The sequence below is a fragment of the Rhinolophus sinicus genome, linkage group LG10 (assembly GCF_036562045.2).
Source record: "Rhinolophus sinicus isolate RSC01 linkage group LG10, ASM3656204v1, whole genome shotgun sequence".
Taxonomy (NCBI): Eukaryota; Metazoa; Chordata; class Mammalia; order Chiroptera; family Rhinolophidae; genus Rhinolophus; species Rhinolophus sinicus.
In genome coordinates, this window is record NC_133759.1 from 51342761 (window position 1) to 51357281 (window position 14521).

The window sequence follows — 14521 nt, forward strand, 5'->3', positions numbered from 1 at the left end:
TTATAGGGCAGCTTCCCATAAAGGAACTTATTAACTCATTGCCATCACTTAACTCATTATATCCTCCCAACAACAATAGAAAGAAGGTATTATTATCCCCATTTTATAGATGAGCAAACTGAGGTGTAGAGATAATAAATGACTTGCTGAGGGTCATACAGGAATTAACTGGCAGAGGTAAGATTCAAACCCAGAATGCTCTTAACTCATACGCTTTTCTGTCTCCCAGGGAGTTTCCTTGATAGACCCTCACAGAAATGGACAGAACCTGTCCAGCCATCCCCACCCATAACCATCACGCAGGAAAAGCACAACCTTCTGTCTCTCTGTTCCACATGCCGGTTTTCCTACCACCAGCTCACATCTATTACTTTCATTCAAAAGAGGGAACCTACAGATCGTTAGGCCAACCCCTTGGCCATTTAGTCTTACGTGGAACGACCACTTTCCTTTTATCCACAGAGAATGTTTTTAACTTTAAATATTAAGATGTTATTTTTGGAAAACCCACTGTGTTCAGACCCAGCAGTATTTACAGGGATAAGTGAGTCAGGCCCATGAGTCTGACTCGTCTACCCTCTGTCTGCACTCACTTCTCTTGCATTCTGGTTCTTTGATTGAGAAATTCAGGTTTTATTTTACTTTTGCCTTGGCCAGAATTTTTAAAAATTCTGAGACTGGGGAGCAACGTCAAAGGACCAGGTTCTGATGATGACAGCAATAGCCACTGTTTCTTTTAAGAGTTCTCTCTAGAAACGCGTTCTGTGTGTCTCTTCATTCTTACAACAAAGCAAGAGGCAGTCAGTCATCTACACTTCACAGGGGGAAAAGCTGGGGCTCAGTGAGGTTTGAATGCCTCTCATGATTCTGGGTTCAAACCCAAGCCCATCTGAACAAATGGGCCCTTCCCACACCCCACACGCAACCATTTCCTCCTCTCCTGTGTAGCATCAACGCATTAAAGGGGACAAGCGGACTCGGTCCTAACCTGAATCTGGTCAGATAATGTGGGTTTGCTTTCTCCCATTTCTTTGTTTTAGTTTGTTTTTTTCGGCCCACACAATTTAAATAAAAATTCAATTTGCTGCCAACATTAGAAAATGGTTGATTTTATGGTTTCTCATGAAAACTGGGATTTTCCTGAAAACTCACAAAATGTGCCAATGCTGGGCCCGCACATCTCCGTGGCCAGAGACCACTAACGCCGGATGCCAAAGTCATCATGTCATTGGAGGGGCCACCTGTCCTCCCACTACGGCTGGGACACAGAAGCCAAGACCTCAGTGACATTTTTCACTCACTCGCTAGTATTTTTCAAACTCACGTCTCTCTCAATAATAGCCAAGGGAACAAATGACAAGCCACAGGGCACAGCATCACGCCGTGTGCATGGCCAGTGCCCTGTATGCAACAAAGCAGGAAAGTGTCTGCACCCAAGCCAACCCACGTCACTCCCATGTCAAGACCTGCCTGGCACCTGGAGGCCGTCATGTTTAGAACCTTTGCACTGGGCACTACCCACCCAGGCCACCCGGTGGACTCCATTTTGACCACTTACCGAGGGCCCCTGGGGACCAAAGAATGGTGACTGCCACTTGATCGTGGCATGCATACTGACTGATGGTGATATTCTGGGCATCGGCAATCACATGCTTCCCCACTAGGTTCAAGTACGTGGTACAGTCTACAGAGTTGGGAGAACAAGAACAGTCACATTTAAACATTTATTTTTTTATTTCCAAGTTCATAGTCTCGAATTACACAAAGCACATTTGCAGGTGGCCAAATCCATTCTGTTTAAAGACATGTGCCTCAAAAGCCCAAATATGACATCAAAGGTTGATTGTTTGGAAAACTGTAAAATGTTGCAGTGGGATTTATTTATAGCACTACCACCACTTCAGTTAAATTCCAGGACAGTGTCAGGAAGAGTTTGTGTGTGGATCTGGCATGAACTTTTTTACTGTTATGGCATTTTACCTAAATCAATAATTAGTGAATCGATTCAATCAGTTTTCAGCCTTAGAGAATGACTGAAACAAAACAATGGCTAAATAATCTGGGGTTTGCAGAAGAAACCTAGAGGTCAAGGTGACTGGAGAAAAGGAACTAAAATGAGGATGTGAACTCCTGAGAATCACAGCAAGACTGTTAAACAATCCAATTAGTAGCTACAAAGGATACTGACTGACTTAGTAATAAGCAAAGCACCTTCAATGTTAACTAGCATCCCCAAAGGTAAAACTTTTGTTCCCAAACACCATGTGTCATCAAAGACACCCACCAAATCCAGAGTCCCACCCTGCTCAAAAAATAAAACCCCCTGATTCTTTGATTTTGTCTGAGGACATTACTCACCGCCACCTGTCAACACAGTCATGACCATGCGAGCAGCTGTGCCACCTGGTATTGCTAAATACACCTTCAAAGTCTGCAAGATCCTAAAAAGCTGCCAGAAGCTTCCAGCCAGACTCAGGCTGGGATTTCTGAGAATGGCCGCAGGCCCTTCTGGCCACGGACGCAGCATCCCTGGTAGACACGAACTCGTAATTCTCACGCTGTTTCATCTCCGTTTCTTTTTCAATGATTAAACTTGAAAACCCTCTTTAGTCTCTGCTGCAAAAGGTCTTCAATTCCATCAACCCACCCATCACCCCTCTGAAGTCTGGGTGTTTTTCTTTGTGGTGAAGCATTCAGAGGCCTTTTCTAAGAAGCTCAGTGAGTCTGCTACATTTTCCCCCTGAAACTGTACCACACATCTGCCATTTTTATGACTGAAAATGTTTACTGGGTATTTGAAAATGACAAAAGAAAATAAGAAAAATGTAGAAGTCATCCATAACCTCCACCACACAGAAGTAACTGCTAAATAACATCTAATGGATAGCCTTCAAAGCCTTTTAACATGTGCATAATATTCCACCTTTTTAAATGTCTTAATAAAGGACAACACACATGCACTAACATGCAGCCCTCCCTTTTAAAACTCTACTCTCCACACTGCTTCGTGTCTGCTCTCTTCCTTGGCCTTCTCCCTTCTGTAAACTCCCTCTGCTTCAAAAACAGCCACCTCTAATTTCAATTTACTTCTCTTGAAAATATGTTAATAATTAATAAAACTGAATTCTAGCTCTGATGAAAATTCACTCTGAAAGCATCCAGCTTGTGTTCTCTGGGTGCGGAAGAGAACTTTAGAATACGGAAAATCTTTTTTTAAAACATCTGGTTTACTATCCACATTGTACAAATGAGGAAACTGCAGCTGGAGAGATCAGCTGGGCAGCTTAGGATTCCACCGCTGACCAGCCCAGGGTCAGGACAGAAAGCAACCTCAGGTATTCACGCAGGGTTCTCACCTTTCCGTTCTTAGCACAGAGCTTATTAGTAAAATAAATTCTAAATCAGAGGTATTCAGCCCGTCAAAATCCTGGCTGAGACCAGCTTCTCAATATATTAAAAAAAGAAAAATTTTAGAAAAAGACAAGATTCTATCACACTTGTACAGTTCAAACATTTTCACTTATTGAAGTCTATAATGAGAAAGAAACCTCTGATTTAAATAGCATTAGGAGAAGATGCCTGATCAAGCGCAAATCATGGGGTTTTTTTTCCTTTGTTCATTCCTGATGCCAAAATTAGCACTCTCTGGGTTTCTGTAAATACAATTATGCAAATAAAAAGCCAAAGAATTAAGAAAATGTATTACAACCTACTCAGGCATTACCCCCTCAGAGCCTAAGGAAGAAACGGGAAATGCAGCCGAAAGAAGGCAAGGAGACCTGTGCAATTGGGTTTTGACCCAATGGAGAGATATTTTCTTTCTTTACAACATTAAATGGCAAAGGAATAGAAAAATAAGATTTTGTAGTTTGATACTTTTGGTGAAAACTTGGTAATTGGTTCTTAGCTATTTCAAACAGAACTAGTAACTGGTCAACTGAGCAATAACAGGAACTTTCTTGTGGAAGAGAGAAATATCTTTCTCGATGGAAAACAATGAATAAGTATTTTACACAGCCTGGATCCAATTATTAGCAACTCTAACGTTTTAGATTTTGGTTACACAAAAATGCCCAAATGACATTTTGCCAAAATGCAACTGAACTTCAGATGCCTCAGGAGTCAATTCAAGTCGTAAATTAAATTCTAATTAAATGAAGAAGAATTAGAAAGAATATAATGACTAAGAGACAGACATTGGCACGTGGGCCAAATATCTAGTCCCATGAAGAAAACAATAAGATTTTTTAAAGTTTTCCAGGTATAAATCCTCTTTCACAAAACCCCATATTAAATTAGAGATGCAAATACTTGTTTGCAGCTGACCGGAAAATTTTGAACCCTTGAATGTAATACAAGGTCTGCCAGGACCAAGAACATACATTAAAAATTAGCTTTCTAACTCAAAGATCCCTTACACATGTCTTTACTTAGCAGAATTAAGTATCATGGACTTGCAAATCCTTCATTAGCATCACAGCATTTACCCTAAACATGCACATACCACTAACACGAAATGTCTAAGTCTCATATGTAAGCCCTCAAGGGTTAATTTAAAGTCCCCACTCAGCAACTGTGGGTGTGAATTTGACTTACATATTTGTATCTTAAAATTGTTAGATTGTATCCATAACACTGAAAACCCTGTTTTAGCAGTACTCATTTGAGGGGTCTCATGTCACCTACACTCCTTACTTACATGGATTCATGACCCTCTCCAAGAGACGAATCAAATGCCATTAAGTATAAGTCAAGCTTCTTTTTGTCAACATTTTTACTTGTAAATTACAGCTCATAAGGTTAAAATGCTCACAGTTCTATATAATTACTTTCTTGGGCATGAAAGCAGATGCTTGCAGGGGGTTCTATATGCTTAATCAGAAAAAGCACCCCACCCTGCCCTTAGAAAACAATTCAGCCAGAAAAAGTCACAGAGCCTTGAGAGAAAGGGCCATAAAGGTTCTTCTATTCCAACTCCAGTTGAAATGACTTCTAATTTTAACAGCTATCAATTAATGAGTGTAGGCCATCTACTGAGGTGAGCAGTTATAAGCATTGCCTTGTTGAAGCCTCAAAATGATGCTGAGGAAGAAACTAATGTTTGTTTTATGAGAAAACTGAGGCTTGGAGAAGTCAAGTCACCTGCTATAGTTCACAGCTGATAGATCTGGAACCAGGCTTGGAACCAGGCCTACATCCGAGATGAACAGCTGGAGACCCCTGGTCCAAACTGGGACACAGATTCACTTGGCCCACTCTGTGTTTGTGAAAAAAATTTTAATAAATGCCAATATTAAAAATGTTTATACAAAAAAATGCAAATTTCCCACTCTTCTTGGAACTCACATCTGGCTGGGAAATTCCTGAAGGCCACAGCAGCTGGAATGGAGGCGGCGGTGCTCCTTTCTGACCAGACATGGGCTAGCCTATTTGCTACAGCCCCCACCTCTCCCCAGCATCCTTCATTTGGGGGGCTTCACTCCTGCGTCCCCTGCTGGGCCTGACAGGCATCTGTGTTTATTCTTAAGAACGTGGCTCCGTTCTGAGGAAATCAGGGGAGGTCTCCATATACAACTTCTCTGCACACTATGGAGGACACACGACCTGTCCCAAATTCTTGAGTGGCTTAATTGAGACTGAGCCGCTTTAGCTCTGTTGACAGACCTGAGCAGGTTCAGAAAATTCCTCAGCCCCGGGACCTGCAGTGTCCTTGATTAAGCAGGGCTGTGTAAGCTTTAGATCACGGAAAGGGCTCCATTCTTCAGAGGTCAAGCCAGTTACTTACTGTCATATCTGAAGGTGATGTTGTGCAGCCCGCTGTTCCTGCTGGCCGGCCCCACTCCCTATGGGAAAACAAGAAAACATGATGAGGAGAGAAGCCAATTTGCTTTTCCAGCACAGATTCCCCATGGAGTCAAAATGCACTCATGACTGCAGACACCCAGGGTCATGCCAGTCACTGAGCAATGCCCTCCCTCTTTCTACCCACTTTGTGCCCCCCGGGCTGCCAAACTCCCTCCAGCCCAGGAGATTCCTAAGTGCCAGGCTACAGGGAGAAGGAGCACTACTTCCTCTAAGACAATAGAAGCAGCCTGTTCTGTGTTTGGGGCTTAAATAATAATTCATTAAGAGTAAAGTTGGGAGAGAGACATGCGCTGCCAGCTGGAGCCCTACCAGTTGGATCCGCTTTGAGCACTGATTGGTTATAAAATTCGCCTACCAGACACTCTCGTCCAAAAGCTCTATTAAGCCACAACAGATAGGCAATTCCTCAAGTTTAAGGAAACAGGTTTCTCATTCCAAAACCGGGAATGAGTGTGGGAATAAGCTGTTACTTTTAATGAGAAAATTCTTCACTGCATCTATCCCTATGCTTGGAACACATTGGGTGGGTCATAAAAGAAAAAGAAAAAAGACTTTAAAAGGTCCAACTCTAACTCTCGGTGATGTGGCTGACAGCCATCTGTACTCCTAACAGCAGGATAACAACTCCGCCAGACTTCCCCCTTTAATTACAGCATCCGCAGAGGGAGCCCCGGGAATCCTACTTTTGCCTAACCCACCACTTATCCATCATGAGAAAGAGCAGCTACAGATCTGACTCTGGTTTAACTGTCTCTGTAATAATCTGCAAATATGCCATTCAGCATTAATTGCAGAATTCTCCAAAATGTTAATTCCGAAATGCTAAATGATGGGAAAATATTCTAACCACACAGCTAAAGTTTCCACTCAATAAGAGGGACGCTGGGCAAAACCATATGCTGGCAGCCCGGGATTTAATGGCAACTGTTACACTGAGACACACTGCGGAGGGCCCTTGTGATGGGGCTCAGGGTCTCAGACCATAGCCCCAGCACTTCCATATGCTACAGGCCTGTTCACACTGCTTTTCCTGAAGCCAGGCACGCTCGGTGAAACTGGATCCCTGAGCTCAGATAAATGTGGACCTTGGGAAAGCACAGCTGTGCAAAACAGGACAGACGGACGGACACGGACACACGGACACACACACACACACACACACACACACACACACACCATTCTAATTAAAGTGAGGAATAAGGAGTAACACAAAATCTAAATCAAGATGGCACACCAGCCCAGGATCTGCTCGGGCCCCCCTTCTTCCTGGTTCACTTTCCTTCTCCAGCTTTCATTCTCCCTTCCCCACATACACAAGATTCCAGAATTTCTCACCTGAACTGAAACACTTTGCAAAGTATCGTTACCTTATTATAAGCCTAAGTAAACTCTGCCATAGCTCCTTAAGGATGAGGCCACAGTCTTTGCAACTAGAGGACACCCAACCAACTATGATCACATACAGGGCATTCGGACAAATCTCAGATCACACCGGCCCTCCAAGAGTGTACATGGCACACAGGTATATGTAGCTAGGGTGAAAGAACCAGCCATAAATAAGCAGACAGTATAGAACTACCACAGGCAGCCCCTCAGTAAGGGTGAACCACGGGTAAGGACGACCTGTACCAGAAGCTTAAAAGAGGAAAGGATAAGTGGGCTAGAATGGAGAGAACAAGAGAGCATCATGGGAGGGAAGCAAAAATACAACCTAGAGGCCAAGGTCAATACCTTAATCCTTCCACCACCCTGCAGGCTACCAAGGACAAACCACTTCCCTCCCCAGGGTCCGAGTCTCCTCAATGTTTTTTTAAAAGACAATTTGCATGACTTTCACCTGGGAAGAGACGTAAGGAGGCCCACATGAAGACACACACAGGAAGCACATTTCCAAAAGGGGACTTTCGTTTAACAGCATGCTCCAAGGTCCGTAGGGCTCTGGTGACCAATCACCTTATTTGTAGGACTTTGTTAGCTTTTCCTTTTGTTTTTGTCCTCCCTGTGTTTCTACTATAACATGTTTTGACAGATATTTATTAGGCACTTGTAATGAACAACACATTGTGGAAAGGAGGCCAAAACAGTGAGATGTGCAATATCGTGCATACAAAAACCTAAATCCTCTAAATAAGGTCTCTGTGATATGTGTGGAGCTGTTTCAAGGGGGGCTCAGTGAACTGGCCTCAAAGGACAGTAAGGCTTGCATGCAGCATCCATTCACAACCCACTGAGCATTCCACCTTGACCCAACCCATGAACTTGGCCCTGAACTAGATCTGGGTCCTGACCTCAAGGCACTTTGGCCACCAAGATGATGTAATTTGCAACTCTGCCCTCATTCCTCTGCTCCAAGCCCACCACTGGCTCCGTGTCTCCTGGGCCATTCATGCCATGGCACCCTTGCCTACCTTCTCCCCAACCCCTCTGAGCACGGCGCTACAGCTGAGCACGTTCTCAAGCACTTTCGTATTCCCGGAATGCCCTGCTCCCTGTGGCCTTCCTACCTTAGTCTGCCCCCTAGCACACTGGGTTCCTGACACATCAGTCGGTCTGTACACTCACTTGATGGAGCACCGCAATGCGTCCCCATAGTGTGACTGGCACAGCACATCTGCCGATGTAGATGCAAAATGGTCATTCTAATTCCACAGAAAATCAGAAACCAAAAGACCCTGTGACCATCCAAGCCTGGTCGGAAGCTCGGAAGCAAGAAATACCATCGCCAGTGCCAGCTTTTGCATGCACCACAAAGACCTTTCACTCTCAGAAATCACAGAGTACACAGCTTCTCAGCGCACACATCAGACAGATGGTCCACCAGGCTACCCTTGGCTCAGGCCCAAATCATGCTCCAGAGCCCTCAAAAACCACCTGAGAAACAGTGCCCAGCCGAGCCCAGACACACTACTGTTTTCTTGACACTGTGGTAGACAGAATAACAGCACCCTAAAACATGACCATATCATACTCTCCAGAACCTGAGAATGTTACTTTACACAGGAAAATGAACTGTGCCAATGTGATTAACTTTAAGGATCCTGAGATAAAGAGATTATTCTGGAATATCCAGGTGGCCTCAAGGTAATCACAAGGGTTCCTATAACAGGGAGACGGGATGGTCAGAGTCAGGAGAAGGAGATGTGACAATGGAAGCAGAAGGCAGACAGACAGACAGACACTGATTTACAGTTACTATGCCGGGGCGGTTGGGTGGCTCAGTTGGTTAGAGCGCGAGCTCTGGGCAATGGGGATGCAGGTTCAATTCCCACATGGGCCAGCGAGCTGCGCCCTCCGCAACTAGAATGAAGTCAATGAGCTGCCGCTCAGCTCCCGGATGGTCAGACGGCTCAGTTGGTTGGAGAGTGTCCTCTCAACCACAAGGTTGCCAGTTCGACTCCCGCAAGGGATGGTGGGCTGTGCCCCCTGCAACTAGCAACAGCAACTGGACCTGGAGCTGAGCTGCGCCCTCCACAACTAAGACTGAAAGGACAACAACTTGAAGCTGAACGGCACCTCCACAACTAAGATTGAAGGGACAACAATTTGACTTGGAAACAAGTCCTGGAAGTACACACTGTTCCCCAATAAAGTCCTGTTCCCCTTCCCCAATAAAATCTTTAAAAAAATAAAAAAATAAGAAAAAAAATAAAGATGCTATGCTACTGGTTTTGAAGATGGAGGAAGAGGGGCTAATAAGCCAAGGAATGCAGGCAGAAGCTGGAAAAGGCAAGGAATGGATTCTCCCCTAGAGCTTCCAGAAGGAGCCAGTCCTGCCACACCTTCATTTTAGCCGCAGAAAACTCATTTTGGAATTCTGACTTCAAGAATCATAAGATAATAAATTTATGCTGTTTAAGCCACTAAATTTGTAGTAACTTATTATTACAGTAGCAATTGACAACTCACACACGTCATTTCAGCAGCAACATGGATGAAATGGATCTCGACATCACACATGTGGCCTGTGTCGTCACTCTCTGCTCCACAGCAAACTGGTCACTTGTCTCCCACGCTGAGTTCAGGCAGACACAGAACACTGATGCATCAGAGCTGTGCCTGAGATTTTGCCATCCTAGATACAGGTTTCCATGGGCCAGCCCGGGGCTTGTCTGGGGCAGGAGAGTGGTCAATAGAATAGGCTTTGGGAGTTGACAGATGTGCTCAAATCTCCCACTTTGCAGCTGTGTGACCTTGGGAAAGCTTCTCAACCTTCCTGAACCTCACTTCCCTAAACTAAATACAAAGTTTTTGAATCAAACTTCTGGGAAAGGATTGGTGTGCGGACTACGTGAGATGACATCCATCCACCCAGGGCTCTGCACAGCATTTGACGCACACTGAAATGGTTATTTCACACCCAGACGTAGTTCTGTCACCATTCCTGAGAAGATTCCTGCCCTAATAAACAAGGTGAGAGCTGTACTACAAGGGGATACATGAGACAGACAGGGGAACACTCGCTCACAGGAAGTGGCATCTTCAGGTATCACCTGTTTCCAGGATCCAGTCAGTCCTTGGAGGTATTATGGGAGAAGAGGCAGATGGACAGGTCAGGGCAAGATGGCAGAAGGCACTAACCACTAAGGAATGTATTCTGCTCACGGTCTTGGCGGGAACTGGGCAACACAGAGACACATCTCTGATAAGTGTTCTGGTTAGACCAGATGGAAGGAGACTGAAGGCAGAAGGCAAAGCGACCAGGGCAGCCCCCCTACAACTCACCAAAGCTTGCCCCACAGCCCTAGCCCTGGCACGTAGTCAGCCCTTAACATTAGTTTTCTGTCTGAATTAATGAAAGCGTGATGGAGCCAGGTAATACATACAGAGAAGCCAGAAGGACCTAGCTTAGTATGACAGGGTAATTTCTGGGTTTAGACTAAAGGCCCACACTAACAACACAGACCAGGTAACTCACAAAGCAGGTCAACAGCTCTGGAAGCTGTTTTTCAGGAAACTATTCCAAGCTTTTAGCTACCATACCCGTTTTGATATTTAATAAGCTGACAATTAAGAATACTTGTTTGTTGCTTGTTACTTAAAAACGATACATCACGCCAACGCTGTGGCCTCAGGGTGTCACATTCTTAGTTCATTAACCACCTCCATTTGCTGCACTGATGGGCAGTATTTAATTGGCTCCAATGTGAGCTAAGAAGCAAGCCCCAGGTGCCTGCAGCCCGGCTATGAACACTATGGTAAGCAGGGATGGAAGCCGCAAATGGGAACATAATGGAGAAAACATCTTTTACTCAGGAAGGAGGGGGGAAAAAAGGATACCCCTTAAGTGCTTTAAAGGAATAAAATTCAAAAGGCAAAAACCCACACCAGGCTCCACCCATATGGCAAAGAAGGAAAGACCTGGACACAAAGATGGCCATGGGCTGGATCCCACACAGAGCAGCCAGCATCACCACCAGCGGCCATCAGACGGCCAATTTCCTGAGGGGCCCTGGGGAATTCTGGGCCATTTGAAGACATCAACTTCCCAGGGCAATATTTCCAATCCAGCTCCAAAATAGCTTAACTGCCATTTTGGGACAATGCATTTTGAAAAGGGACTGTGGTAATTATAGTGCCCCCTTTTCCAGTGGAAGGCAGGACAAACAGTAAGACTTAAACAAGATTGCTTTCAAATCAATCAAGGAACTTTCAGAAAGCTGGTAATGTTTTAGTGAACTGAGTTTGGGTGAAATTCAAATAAGGACATTCATCAGAAAGAACTGAGAGGATGGGTTTTTTTACAGGTATGCTGAGTAACTACTTAAAACTAAGGCCAACTCTCTATTTTCCACCACATTTCTTCCATCTTGGGTTTCCAGTGTGTCAATGAGATTAAAAAGGTAGTAGTTCTGTGAGGCTTAAAACGCTCAATGGAGCAGGCACTTTTGTGTAGGACCTGCGGCCGTGGTGAGGGCAAGCAGCAGACTGTGGGGTCAATTTACTCCATGCATTTTCAGATGGTTTCATAAACGAAGACAGATCCCACTTACTTCAGTTCAAACCTTTAACTTTAAAAAAAAAAAAAAGTCGGCAAAGGCAGAGAAGCCCCAGGTGATGTAAGCCGAGGAGAATGCTGGCAAACCCAATACACAAGGAAAATAAATCACAAAGCCAGCTTGCGCCTGGATCTATTCAAGATATTTGCTCCACATTCCCGGGAGCCATTCTCGCACTTTCCATCTAGGTGCAACCAGCTTCAGAAACGGAGGGTGCCAGCCAGCTGTCTGATTTGGGGAGGTGAGGTCTTGGATGTCTAGTGGGGAACACACAGGCTCTGGGGGAGTGCCAGTGGGTTTCCACTAGCAATTACCACGTCGGCCCGAAAGAGACCCGGAGATCTTAAGCTAATTAGAGAGATTTGCTCAAGGAGGTAGGAAATCACTGCTCCAAAGCATCGCCTGTGCAGCAGACCAAAGCCATAATCATGATTCATCTCTGACACGGTGCTAATCAGCACACACATGTTCCTAATTTCACGCTCCCCAAAGGAAAGCTGAAGGGACAATTGTTTCTGAGCTCTAACATGGAGCCAACCTATGCCAAGTTACCATGTGTCCTGCTTATCAAACTGAGAGCTCAAGTTTTCATCGAAGCTTCTTTTCACTGTTCCACCCTCCTCCACCCTCATCCCACCAAGGAAATTTATTCGCTGAAGAGAAAGATGTATTAACGCGTTTGAGCTGTTTCTCAGCAACTGTTCTTTCTTTTTTTAAATTGAAATCTAATTGATACACAACGTTGTGTAAGTTTAAGGTGTATGATGTTTGATACATTTATATATTGCAACATGATTAGCAACTTTTCTAAATGGTGGTGGCCTAAAAGGGATGTGATATATTTTAAAATGTCCTTCCCTGCTCCAGACTTTGATTTTCTTATTGCTTTGCCACGGGAACGTGCACATGCAGTTAAAGCCCAGATACACACACACACACACACACACACACACACTCGCACGCATGTGCACGCTCACTGACTTTTCCACTGTGTTTAAAACCAAAACAAAGCTCTGCAGCCTCCTTGGTTTTCAGAGCAAAAGCCCAAGTACTTTGTCCAATTAGTCTGCGAAGGATCTGGGTTGTGTGTTCTCTCGTGGCTGATGCTCACAAATGGATAGGATTGTTCCACTTTTCTAATTCTCAAAACGTTAAAAGCAAACTATAAAACATGCCTCTGGACGGAGAGCCAGACCTTTCCTCTCCACTGCGCACACCACTCCCATCCACTCAAATGAGAACCGCATGTTCGAGAACTGGCCTCTCAAAGGTAACAGTCAACTCATCTGCAGTTTCAAAAGCACACACAGACAACTCACAGACACAGATTAACCAACTTTCTGTAAATACCGGGTAGAAAAAGAAGAACAACCAACCACCCAAACACCCACCCCCACCCACCAGCAAATCAGCTACTTGCTCCTCTCACTTAGCTGTTCAAGGCAGTTACAAAGACTTTGCTCCAGGAGCCCAAGAAAGTATTTTCCTGTGAGAGCAAAATAGTGATTAGACAATAGAGGAAAACTTAAAGCTATAAACATGATTGTTATGCCTAAGCTCAGAGGAAATGTCCGGATCAAAATAAAATTACTAATAAAAAGCCTTAGGACCACACAGGGAGTGTACACCGACTTGTGCAGACTTCAAATACTGTTTCCGAGGCCTGGGGACAGAGCCTCCAAATACTGTATCACATCTGGAATTCTGCTTTTGCAGCACAACTGTCTGCAGAAATCGGGGATTGTGATGTTGCCATGGGGACCCACCTCCTCCAGCCAGGCAGGTCCCCAGTGTGCCCCACACATGTGCTTCCTTCAAGGTGGATTTCGCATATTTGGAAATTATGGAAGGCCGCCCTTTTAGGTTTTAGTGCTAATCGAAACATCACAGGCTGTGCTAGAAAGCAAGGCAACTCCTTCTGTCAACCTATTATTTCTGTCCACATGGTGGTCTTGTACAGAAAAATCTCCTTAAAATAACAGTGGGAAGCAGCAAGTCAACATTAGACCCCTTTTCAAAAGTTATTTGTGGCTAACCCCCCTTCCTCTAGGAGGGAGATGGGCTTCCAAGCATCCCTTTTAAACTCTCTTGTTCTCAGGCTGCAAAATCTCCAAGCGAGTCCACCTGTGCGCAAAGCTGCCTCCCACTGCCCGCCTATAGGAGGGACCCCGGGCTCAGGCTGCACGGTCGCCAGAAATGAGCCCCTGATGCCAAGCCCCCAGGGCTACTGGCCAAGGGTGAGGGGCTTCACTTTTAATTGTTGACGGTCCTACTGTTGAGAAGGGGAAAGGGTTTCTAGAACCCACAGGGGAATCATGTGAGAAACATTTCCTATCCAAGTTCCCCCAGAAACATCTCTTACATAATTTGGAGGCACTCTCAGAGCTCCCCAAGACCACTGAGGGCTACACAGGCCCCAGGTCCAAAGCCATGTGTAGACATGAGGAATCTAGAGACCCCACTTAGAAATGAGGGGGTGCGTCTGAGCTTCCATAAGAGGCAACCTCTCTAACAGACCCCTCCAGGTGTGGGTACAGATATACACATACGCAATACAACCCCCTTGGTGCTGGCAAGTGCCCCCATCACTCCTCATCCTGCCAGAGTCCTACCTCCCTAAGCTCCCAGCTGGCTCAAAATAGTTACCAAGACCCTCATGC

At 45.0% G+C, this 14521-nt stretch overlaps 1 protein-coding gene across 2 annotated transcripts in view; it reads right to left on the reverse strand.

Moving 5' to 3' along the window:
* IL17RD (interleukin 17 receptor D) overlaps nucleotides 1–14521 on the reverse strand; it is a 63435-nt gene that overhangs the window by 19058 nt on the left and 29856 nt on the right. For both annotated transcript variants that reach the window (XM_019724203.2, XM_019724202.2), the window contains exons 2-3: nucleotides 5786–5843; nucleotides 1559–1684 (exon numbers count right to left, since the gene is read on the reverse strand). In XM_019724203.2, the coding sequence (XP_019579762.2) occupies nucleotides 1559–1684; nucleotides 5786–5843 (184 nt within the window). The remainder of the gene's footprint in view (nucleotides 1–1558; nucleotides 1685–5785; nucleotides 5844–14521) is intronic.